The sequence below is a fragment of the Melospiza georgiana genome, chromosome 9 (assembly GCF_028018845.1).
Source record: "Melospiza georgiana isolate bMelGeo1 chromosome 9, bMelGeo1.pri, whole genome shotgun sequence".
Classification (NCBI taxonomy): Eukaryota; Metazoa; Chordata; class Aves; order Passeriformes; family Passerellidae; genus Melospiza; species Melospiza georgiana.
Genome location: NC_080438.1, coordinates 2,857,545 through 2,869,738, shown reverse-complemented (window position 1 = coordinate 2,869,738; position 12,194 = coordinate 2,857,545). Strand labels below are relative to the sequence as shown.

The 12,194-nt window shown below is 45.6% G+C and overlaps 1 protein-coding gene across 2 annotated transcripts in view; it reads right to left on the bottom strand.

Moving 5' to 3' along the window:
- Positions 1–1,650: 1,650 nt before the first annotated feature.
- Positions 1,651–12,194, bottom strand: part of KIFAP3 (kinesin associated protein 3) — a 67,283-nt gene continuing 56,739 nt past the window's right edge. For both annotated transcript variants that reach the window (XM_058030677.1, XM_058030678.1), the window contains exon 20: positions 1,651–2,012. In XM_058030677.1, coding sequence (XP_057886660.1) covers positions 1,904–2,012 — 109 coding nt within the window. In that variant the 3' untranslated portion in view covers positions 1,651–1,903. The remainder of the gene's footprint in view (positions 2,013–12,194) is intronic.

Genomic DNA, 12,194 nt, shown 5'->3' with positions numbered 1-12,194 from the left:
CTGCCATTTATGCTCAGCATGGTCACAACTGCATTACAATTACAGACACCCAGCCTTCACTGGAGCTCCACTGCAGCTCCTCGTTAACCTGAAGCTTCCAATTAAAGGCTCCTTCAGTTTCATTGATAGTTTGCATATACTCCAAGGACCCACTTCATCTTGGTTTTCCCCCAGAACACATTCCATGAGCAGGGCAACTGCTTTAAATAACTTCACACTAATTTCTGGAAAAGCCTGACAAGCGAGTGCCAGGCTCAAAGAATAGCCTGGGTGTGCAGTTTGGGGGATTTCTCTCACAGCTCTAACTATAAAAATATCTGAAAGCTTTTGACTGAATGTGGCACAACCTCTGGGCAAATCCAGTGTGGACTCAGAACAAAGGAAATTATCTAGGAAGGTACAACACTGGAAATCTGTTTGTGTAGTTCAAGTTTTCTGCCATGTTTCTTAGAAACTGTGTAAGAATTAGTTAATAGTGGAGAAAATAATCTAAAAAATACTGCCTAATTTTGGCAATGCTGTTCTTCCATCTACCTCCAGTGGGTGAAGCCCTGAACAAGAGGCCAGCCCAGAGAGAAGGCTGAAAACTGCTCTGAAATACCATGGCTAATTTTAGACTCATTTCCAGTCATACAGCTTGGAACACAGGGAGTAACAGTGCTTATAAAAGTACTTGCACACTTTGGAAAGATAACACAGGGTTTCAAAACAACTTTTATTTCAAAGGTATTTTTGAAGTATAAGACTAAGAGTTTGTCAGATTCCCCAAACAATCCCATGCCTTTGAAGATCACCTTCCCAGCACAGACCCCAGTTTTATGGAATTACTAGTGACTGGTTTTGTAGGATCAGCCCCCAATGAAAGTCAACTTTCTGTTTAACCCATAAAGGAGAGAGGAAGAAGGAGAAAAACAAATCTGCAAATCAACAGGCATTAACAAAAGAAAAAGGATGAGGTAGAGGTAACTTTTCTTTTAAAAAGGGAAAATCTGAATTGCTGCCTTGGTAGCTGTGGCAGAGGGGGCATAATCATCCCTTTCTGCTGTCTGTTACAGTGGGCATGCACAGCTGAAGAACAGCTTCAGCCTGAATTCTGTTTGCAGGTTGTTTCAAAGCACGACACAAAACAATCACCACACTGGGAGTGCAGCATGAAGGGGTCCTGGCCTGATTCTGCTTAAAGCCCAGAAAGCAGCAGGACAGGATGGATTTGTGTTTCCAGACAGAACAGCTGGGGTAAAGGCTCTGCTCTGGATTCTGAACCAAGGTACAATGTTTCTTGCTCTTGCTGGCCCTCAGGATGGATGTGGCTGTATTCTCTCAGCCCACAGAGCTCTGTTTAAACACTAGGGTAAGTAAAGATATTCTCTTGGGTAGTTTCTAATTTTAAGTGTTTTCAAGCATTTTAAATGGACTGTAAATGTCTGAAGCTCCAGGGGAGTGAACCTGTGCCATCTTTCCATTATTAAAGTGGTGACCAGGACTGGACTTTGATCCAAACTATGTGTCAGGGCAGTGCCAGGAGATGCTGGGGCTCAGTGCTGTTCTGAGAGGGAAACAGTCCATGTTAAACACGCTGCACACGGAGCACTCTTCTTAAGTGCCTTGTAAAACCCACAAAACATCTCTTAGAAACACATTCACCACAGCTGACCACACAGGTTTTTCTATTTAATAGAAATTAAATTAGTAGCTTAATATACATAATGTGACACTTTCCAGTCCGGCAGTTTCCAATTCCCGCTTTCGAGTCGCAGTCACCGTACAAAAACAACAACAACAAAAGCAACCCAAGACTAAACACTGTCACAAACACACAGAGCCAGGAAGGCAAAGTGGAGCTACACATGCCAAAGGATACAGGTGCTGGAGGCTGGGGTGCAGGAGCAGCAGGGCCTGGCCCTCACCGTGCCCCGTAGCCGTACACGAAGGGCTCCTCTGGCCGGTAGCCGTAGGCGGTCGCGGGGCGCCCGGGACCCGCCGTGCTCGGGGCAAAGCCATCCACTGCAAGGCTGCAGAAATGAGAGAGAGAGAAACTGCACAGCTCTGTGTGCCATGGGAGGAACAGCAGTGCTGCTGGCTGCAGGTGCTGCTGGTGCCTGTTTGGGCTTGCCTAAAAGAGAGGTCACACAAAAGAAACAGCAGTTCTATTTATTGAAGGGCTTTCAGGTGCATTTAGGGCACACAAAGTCCCCCAGAGGCTACACCCAAAAATGGACCACGGATCACAGATTTTCACACTTTTATAAGTTTAATTCCCAATATGGAAATGGACCAATCTTCCAATTACAGCTTCAGCTAATGGAGTCATTTACCCCAAGTTTGCTCCCCCCAACTCACTTTTGTTTCCATTTCTCGAGGCATCCTTGATTGCCAGGCCTGAAGAGGAATTCTGTCTGACCAAAATGTGAAGCCAGTAGCCAGCACTGTATATGGAGATAGAGCTATACACTAAAGAACTGCAGGATTGCAAATATATGAAAAATATACAAGCTAAAATCCTAAGGCATGATGGTTTTGTGAGGAAACTTTGCCAGCTGTGTTCCCCTTCTGGACACCATTTCCCTGGTGGGAAATGAAATGCTGTGGAGACATCAGTGCAACTCCAATCAGGGAAAGGCTTTCAGGTCCAAGAGGAATCCCAGGAGAGACCAAAGTCTTCTCTTCCCTCCTTTCACAGCTTTACTGGCCAAGCACTTTCTTCCATGACTCAGTGTCTCCCTGTGAACATTACAGTTACCATGTCCTTCAGGCTCTGGCAAAACCTGCTGTAACCCTGCCCTGCACACACATCTGAGGACTCTCTTTCCCTGCCTTCAGTGCATTTCTGAGGTGCATGGAGAACACCAGCTAGAAGAGAGAATATCTGGTGAAAGATGGTGCTTCTGGTGGGATACAAGAGTGGTAGCCAAATGGCAGAAGGAATTAAACACATACTGAAAAGCTATGTACTAATGAGACAGAGTAATTATTTTTTCATGTAAAACAGCATTTTTTTACACCTAAAAAGTCCCACAACAATGAGTTAGATACTAAAACACAAGAACTGCATAGGGAAAAGTGGCACATATTTCATGCTCAACAATAACTCATGCAGGAGGTAGAGGAAAAATGAGCATTGCCTAAGACACTGGATTGCTGCCTATTCATAGCTATGTCACTTCTTAGCTTCCCCTTCAGTAGGGGACAAATGGAAAAGGATCCTGATTTATTGTCTGACTGAAGATGCATTGAGAGGAGCCGAACTTCCCCTCTGAAGACTGTCAAAACACAAAGAAGCAAAGTGCTTTAGGAGTGGGGAAAAGCTGAACCTCATTACTGCCAATTATCCATATGGAACATGGGTTATGCAAGAGCCAAGGCTGGGAAAGAATGACCCCTGCAGAAGATGTACAATGGGTGGGCCCCAGGCCCTGGCTCTGCAAGAAGCTGGCACAGCTCAATTGGTTGGGCTGAAAGGGCTCAGCTGCACGGGGGGGACCATGTCCATCTCTGTCCTCACAAAGGCACTTTCCTTGGATTGTGTCTCAGTGAGGCCCTAGAAAAGGATCCCTAGTGCCTGGTTTCTCAGAAAATGAGTTCACTCATGGGATATCCTGATAGTCAGGTGAAGGTGGAAGGTCTGAGGCTGAGATTTGTCCTCTGAGATAGAAGGGACACAATCAACAGCCAAGCTACAGAGAAAAAAAATAAATCACAGTTTTACTTGATATACCTTGAGAAATGGTGTGAGCTGAAAGTGCTTTTCATTTCCAGTGTATCTGAACTGGCAGCACCCATCTCCTCAGCCCCACCCTGCAGGCTGAGCAGCCCTTCAGCACAGCAGAGAGCAGCAGAGTGGCCCTGGTGGATCCTGCAGTGGTGCACAGCTCTGTGAAGGCATTCCTTTCACCACCCATTCCTGCCTGTACCCACTCCAAAGCCCTCTTACCCTTTCCCAAGCCCATTAGGAAATGAGCTGGTGACCTCTGAGGCACCTTCCCCAGATGCCTCCTTTGTACCTGGCCAACAACAGCTTTCTCATTATCAGCCCTGAAGCTTTGAAAGACTCCTTAAAGAGAGGATTAAGAGAAATCCTGTTACTTTGTGTTTATCTCTCATCTCCAGAAACCCCAAACCCAGCAGTCACCTCAGCCAGCCCCTGCCTCTCCTGTGTCACTGCTTTCAGTGTGCAAAGGCACAGACAGACAGACAGACCTCACCCAGGCTGCCCTGGGCTGCAGAGTCTCCATATCAGGCCCAAAACTCTTGTGAACAACCCAACCAGGACAAGCATGAAGCTGACCAGTTTGTTTGGCACTTCAGAAAACAAACCATTTAACAAACTTCTACAAACCAATGCCAATCCTTCAGGGTTACTGTCAGTGCCATGAGTTCATGTACTAGAGGGAAGCATAGTGGGAATTGGGACTGCAGGCTCTGGTTCTGCTGTGCTCCTACAAATTCCCAGTGACACCAGAGATGTTACACTGCAGAGAAGCAGGACCTTTAAACTTAGGAATTTCATTGTTTGATCCTTAAAATATCTACAGCTGATTTATAATGAAGAGCAATTTTAACAGAAAATGCTTTTCTGGGTTTGTCTTTCCATGATGTTTTCTGTGAGTGTAACAAGGTTAGTTGTGGATAAGTTTTTATTACAAGTGTGGTAGAATAGAGCCTATTTGCATTCCTGCAAAGCTCATTGTGGAATGATGTTCAGGTGAGTGAGGAGGCTGTGGCTGCCCAGGGCTTGCAGCAGCCATACCCAGGCTCACAGCAGTGCCACCCTCAGGTTTCCTGTGGCAAAGGGACACATCAAAAACAGGAGCCTGGAACCTGTCCCGAGCTCCTTTGTACCCCAAGCTGAACCACCACGGGCTTTGGGGTGAGGTGCAATAACGCCCTGAGCCACGCGGTGGCAATGGGCCTCCATCCCTGCAGGCTGAGCTCTTCCAGCCACTTCCAGCTCGGTAATCCCCACTCAAAGAGCTTCTAAATGTATTTAAACTGATAACGAGAGCAGGGAAAATATGGTTTCAATCACATTCTCAACAAATCAGGATTTTAATATTTTTTTTATAAATATGTAAGTAATTAGGTAAAGATCCCGAGAGTTTAAACTTTGAGGAGTATCAGTTATTTCCAAATGGTTCAGACATATGTTAGTGTCCTGAAGAAAACTGGAAGAAATGGATCAGCTGATAACTGCTTTGGACAGTCAAAAAAAAAAAAAACCCTCAAAAAACCAAAAACAACCACAGAAAATCACATTAAAACACCTTGATCAAATCACTACTCCCTCCTATCAAAATATTTCCCTGAAGTAAATGAAGTCTTGACCATGCTTGAAAAGAACTGGCTTCATCTTGCACATTAGTGCTCTTGAAGCATAGCAGCTTTGCCTGCTGGATTGTTTGCACTGGCAGCCTGCAGCAGGGAGCTGTGGGAGCTGAAGGGAAGGGTCCTGAGCCCAGGAGGTGACACAGGGTGGGACAAGCACAGGGCCAACACGGGCCTGGAGAGAGAGCCTGCCTCGCTCCCGAGGCTGCCAGGCCAAGGGCACAACCCACCGAGGTGAGGATGGATTTAAAAACAAGTCCTGATGAATCCCTGCCCCCTCTGCCAACAACAGCACAAGGGGAGAGCCAGCAGAGATGGCAGCTCTGTGGCTGTAAACACTTGCTGGATAAAGACTGGCCTGAGATCATGATCTGTGCCATGTGTGCTCAGATTTATACCAGCAATCAACCTCAAGACTTGCTCCTAGGAAAAACATTGTTGGTTTATGCTACAGCATCTACCAGGAAATTCAGTGCAAGAACCAAGCCTGTCTCTCATAATAATGATACCTTGACTCAGTCCTCACAAGGATGATTATTCTTGCTGGGATGCTAATATAGTGGTAGAGTTTATGCAGGAGAGGAAAATCACCAAGAAAGGGACACATAATTGTCCATTGGGGCAACAATACTCATGCCTGAGTTGGTATTTTTCCTCCCAGTGCTCACTGCTATGTATCTGGGCAGGCAGAAGTACATGCAGCCCTGCAGCTGCGGGGTGGTTTGGATGGCAGAGCAGCAGAGCAGGCTCAGCTGCAGCTCAGGCTGCAGGCACTGCAGGCAGCCCTGGCTCTCAGCACAGCCCTGCTCTTGTGCAGAGCTCAGTCCCATGCCTGGGGCTCACAGAGTTAAACAGTGAACAGCCCAGCTAATTACTGTGTACTGCTAACCTCAGTTGCTGGTTCATTTTGAGATCCTTTAAAATATGAACTGTGTATTTTACCCCTATGCACTCTCTTAATGATTTGTTTTTTTTAGACTGAAATCACTTCCAGCCATCAGTTATACTCGAGGTCTCTACACATGCACTTCTCCAAGCACAAATATTTCTTTTTCCTATTGGTCTGCCAGCCCCTGTCAGAGCAAATTTCACTTTAAACTAAATGCTGTGATACTTAAAACCTCTTGGATTACTCAGGCTGCTAGTGTGATCTATGACCTTCCCCAAATGACAGCTGAACTTTCCAATTTGCTTGTACTGCTAGGGAACTGAGGAACACATGCTGAAGAGGAAAACGTTCCTGATGTGCATGAGTGAGGAGAGATTTCTGAACAGCCCTGCTTATTGATGCTTCAGAGCATCCAAATTCATATACCCATGTAGGATGTTAGGTGCCCTGACAGAATTCAAGGTGTAAAGAGCAGTTGTGTCCTGTCTCCCAGCAGGAAATGGCAGCCAGCATCCTGCTGCATCCACAGAACCCTTCTGAACTAGGCAGAATTCATGGATGTGTGCAAGGCTCAGCAGGCTCCCACAGGGAGCACTCCATGGGGAATCCTCTGCTGGGGTTTCCTTCCAAGTGTCTGTGCTCCTCCCCAGGGCAGGGTATCAGGAGAGCTGGGTAATTAACAGCTGAGTAATTAACACCAGGGTGCAGAGTGACCCTGGCACTGCACACCCCCACCCTGTCCACACCAGTGCTGCTGCTGACAGGGAGAGCTCAAACCACAGCCTAATTCCCAGGTACTAATTCCTCAGAAAGAAAAGTCCAGCATCACTGGGGAGATTCTTGGTCAAAAGGAAACACCTGAAATCCAGCTGAAAGCCCCCAGGAGGATCCATGGATTTGGAGTGGTCCCAGCAGGAAGAACTGCCTGGGAAGCAGGTCTGAAGCAGTTTGGCACACACTGGACCAGACTGTCACTGCCTGTGTGACAGTGGCTCTGGAAAAGCCTTTGAGGGTGAAATATCAGTTTAGGAGCTCACACTTTAGGGACACAATTTTATTTGTTTCTGCCCAAAATTAAGGCATCCTGGAATCACTGCTCCCTGAAAATGAACTGCAAGCTAAACACAGAGTGCTTCCACCAGAGCCAAGATTTCATCCCTAATTTTTTCATTCTAAACTGCTTCTAAAACCCTGTCAGTCCTCCCTCCTTACTCTGCATCAACAAGCCCTCATGTCTCAGAGGCTCTCAGCTACTCAGTGGAGATACAAGATTTATAAGCTTATTAAAAATAAAATCTAATTTTTTTAAATCTATAGATTTTTAATTATGTAGATGCTCAGACCAGCCAAACACTACCTGCAACTCTCAGCTCATCAGTAGCCCTACCAATAATCCCAGTGAAGGACTCACCCCCAAAGCTCTCCAATGCTCCACTGAGCTGCCAGGAGGTTTCCATGCAGGTGCAAACAGGCAGCCTCTGCTGACACATGTGGCACCTCTGATCACACCTGCAGCTCTCCAAAACTCCTCTTGAGGATCAGAGAAAGGGGTTAGAACCAGAGCAGTTCTGAGCATCTTTCAGAAGCCTGGTGTCAGTACAGTTCACAGCAGTCCCACTGTTTCCTCTGTACCTTCTCCATCTATATCCTGGCTATTATTGTTCCTAAAAATCAGTTTTCATTCCCAAGCCATCCCCACCTCAGAATTTCAGCAGCACATCACTGAAGTCCTACATTTTCTGTTCCAGGAACCCACTGATGCATGACAGCACAGCTCCCATCCCATTCCCTTACAAACTCTGATGCCATGAACCCCTGTATTGCACAATGCTGGATTGATTCCTGTGTGTAGCAGACAAAACAAATCATGTTCTGATGAGCACTGGGGCTGTGCTTCCCCTCAGGAGGTGCCAGAGCCATGGGAGTGGCACAGCAGTCTCTCATCTCCAGACAAGCACAGCATTATAACCTGTACAAATGAGATGCAGCTCACTGATCAGAACTCTTGCCAACAACACACAAGCTTGCCAGCAGCAAAGGCTGTATTTTTTCCCTCATCTCAGTGTTTTTGTTTGTTCCTGAAGTGTTGATGAGAGCTGGTGTGAGACAAGGACTGCAGGGCAGTGTAATCACAAAGGGGATGCTCAGCCCCATCAGCAGAATGGCTGGTGAATGCTGCAGCTCCCTCCCTCCCTCTCTCCTGAGGTTTCCTCTGCATGGAGAGGCAGGGGGAGCTGGGGCACCCAGCCCTGACCCAGTGCACAAGCAGGGATTAAGGCACTGTGTGCAGGTGGGAAATGGTTTGGAATCCCCCAGAACACACACAGACTCCAGCTCCCAAAGCTGCCTGCAGGTCTGACACATTCAGACAACCCTCTGCAGGTACCAAGAACCCTCACAGGTGAGCCAAGGCTCAGAGCTCCTGAAGCCAGGGACTCTGTGGCCTTTCTGCTGTCATTCCCTGGCAGCTGAGTGCTGGGTGGGACCCCATTCTGCCAACAGCAGCCATGGCAGGTGAAGGGCATCACAAAGGGACACAGGCCTGTTCCTTCTGCCCTTGCTTTAAATCCAGGGATTGAGGTGATGATCCCATTTCCTCCTACAAGCCAGTTACCTCTGGTTTCCCTTCACTGACCATAAATTTTCTGTCCTTCAGAGCAAGAGCACAGACCATGGGTTATGGAGAAACTCCATACAATTGAGAAGCCTGAGGAAAAAACAATGTTTCTTTATATAATGTCTTGTAACTGTAGATTGCCCCACTGCTGGTAATGACGTTAAACTATAAACCACAAATCTCCTAAATTCTGCCTCTCATGACCCCAAGTTGTTCTCCCCTATCTGTGAAGCTTTTTGTTTTCATGCTTTTTATTCTTCAAGCTCAAATGGGAGGGGAGTTTTGTGGCAGTGTCTGTGACTGTGCCCACTGCATCAATCACCCAAGTCCATCTCTACATTAGCATTAATAACCCTTAAACAGTAATATTGTACCTGCTCATAAGACAGAAAATATCCAAATGAACCTGTGCAATAATACTTTAGCTCCCTCATGCATCATAAGACAGCTTTTATGGATATGATCATGTCTCTCCTTCCATGTGATCCAGCTTTCTTCAGTCTGCTTAATGACTTCAAGTTTCCAATTGCTTCTGGACTCGTTGCCCAGTTGTATCTCAGCACAATACTGCTGTTTCTGCCATTTAATTACAAACAAATGGAAAGCTGACAATGGTGGAGAAATGAGCAGTGTCTTCTGTGTCAGGCTCCAGCTATGCACCAAGCAATAACCACGCCAAAATTCACTGGGGGAAGGCAGCATTAAAAAAAAAAATTATTTCCCAACTGAATAGTAAGAAAGCACTGAACCAAAACCAAATGACCTTGCTTAGCCAAATTCAGTGTGAGCCTTGCTTGAAAGCTGTAGCTGCTGCCATCCCTGCTCTGCAAACACAGCCTGGGATTTGGCCTCAGTTTCTTGCTCTGTCAGTTACCTGCTGTGTGATCCTGGACAAGGCTGCTCCTTTTCTCCGTGACCTCAGTTTCCCACTGGAGTATTGGAAGAGAAAACACCCCAGACATTAAAGACAGCCAAATGACAAAGCAGAGTAATGAGAAGACTCAAATTAGACTGACACAGACAGAAAAGGCTTTAGTAAAAAAGATTATCTGTGCTCTGCTAGAAAGGCAACCAATCCCCAGCAGAGCCAGGGGGCAGAACAGCAGCTCAAGGGCTGCAGTTGTGTCCTGCAGCCAGGTTGTTCCTGTGAAGGGCACCAGGAGAGCTCCTGCAGCAATCCTGCAGCCAGGCTCACAGCTCTGCCACACAGACAGGGAATTGCTCAGCCATTCTCCACAGGATTTCTTAAAAGGTCAAGTGCACAGACAGAGCTGGAACGGAAATCAAGAGCTCTGGCTTTCCATTCCAAGCCTGACAGAAACATCTCCTGTCCTCTTGGCTCAACAACTGTCCAAACCCACTGATTAGATACATCCATTTCTTAAGAATTAATTAAGAACTAAAACAAATAAAAAAGCCCCAAGGAACAGGCAGTAAAAAGCAAGATGTCCTTTCCTCCCCCTCTCTGCTTGCACAGTCCAAAGTGTCAACTCCATAAACTGAGGAGAATATTGCCTTGATCTGAACTAGGGCTAGGCCTGGCTTGGGGAGCTTTCACACCTCTCTTTCAATTGTCTCCAGCAAGCTCAGTGCCAGGCTGGGGACAGAAAGCTTCAGGAAAATGCCTGAGCAGAATAAGATGAAGGTTCACAGAGATGACTGGTGTTACTGCCCACATCAGGATCTGCTCCAGCTTCCACCAGCCTTCCCATTTCCACACATGAACTGTTCCTTGCTTCCTTGCAGAGCAGCTCACTGAAAATGACCTCAGAGACAAGCAGCTGAAGCAAAAATGCAGCTTTTTGGTGGAGAATTTTCCCTTTAAATGTTTCTACAAACTCCTCGAGCCCAAGCACAGCCCCTCAGTTCTGTCCATGAACACAAATGGTGACAAAAGTTCCCTGCTGTGCACCAAAGCAAGGCCACAGGGCACTGGTGACACCGAGCTGTCTGCAGGGCAGCCCAGTGGGGATGAGGATCCAGATGCTGGAGGGAAGGAGGGAGGGAGAGTCAAGAAATCTGTTCTGCTCTGCCTTCCAGCTGCAGCCAATAAAAGCTTTCAAAGCCTTTCTGAAAGTGAACATTGCTGGGGGATTTGCAGCGCTCGCTCCAGCACACACAGCAAATGCAGTTGCAGTGTTACTACTGATGAAGAAACTTTAAATATTATTTTACCACCACAGAGGATTGTCCTGATTTCAAGCACTTTTATATATCAGCGCAGGGCCCTAGTGAAATCTTGTTGAGGTCTATCCCAATCAGCAAAGATTTTAGCGAAAATCAAGAAGAAAATAAATCTCAGTGTCTCTCACTAATTTTTTTTTCCTTAGGAATAACATTGGATATATCAGGAAACAAGGAAGATACAAATACAAGGAATGTGTTCTTGGAGATCTATATCTTGGAGTAGCATTATTATATATAAAAAACTCAACTTAAAAAAATTAAAAATCAAATGTCTCTAGACCAAAAAGGTTGATCAGGGAGTACTGGAAAAAAAATTTAAAAAGCTCAAAATCCCAAAGGCAAATAAACTTTGTAGGCCCATTTATTACTTTTTAAAATCTCAGAGTTAAAAACCTATCATCTTGGTTTTCCAGAGGGAAAAGGGTGGATCAGTCTTTGGAGTTGGATGGTTGAGACTGATAAACACAGAATCAGAATAAAATTTTAGAATCAAAACAATTCTAAGTATTTGGCAAAGAAATTAATTTGATATATTAATTTTTATGCTAGAGACTTGCTCAGAGCACATGTTCAGTTCAGATAATAACCACAAGAAATATCCCACTGATATATGGGCCTTTTTAAAACTCCTCATTTTAAGTTTAATTTTGAATCCTGTGAGCATGCTTAAACCCAGCACACAAAACACCCCTCACTTTATTACAGTTTTAAATCTTTCTTCCAGATCTGGCCTTGCAACCACTTGTCTTGATAAAATAGGTCACTTGAAAAAGGAAAGCTCAATAAAATGAATTACAAAACCAACAAGATTAAACTGATTGTGCTGTTTTTGTACAGTGCAGCCGAATTCTGCAAATATGCTGCTGGCTGTGGTTTGGCATTTAACAGCATGTGATCAGTGAGAAGGAGGAAATTTTATTCTCATTAACTGTTGCAGATTTACTGCAGTGAAAAAGGGCTATGTAACCTGAGAAGTGACAGAATGGAAAGATCAAAGCAGCAGTCTGGAAACTAAATAAACCTTCTGGCTACTTCCTGCAAGGAAAATTCACTCTGGCAATGTAAAACAGAGTCCAGTTAAAAACTACTCTCAGTTTTATGAGCTGTCACAGCAGCTTGAGTGGTTTGGACCAGTCAAGTTTAGAACATTATATTTCCTTGTTTTTGTCTCAGATACTT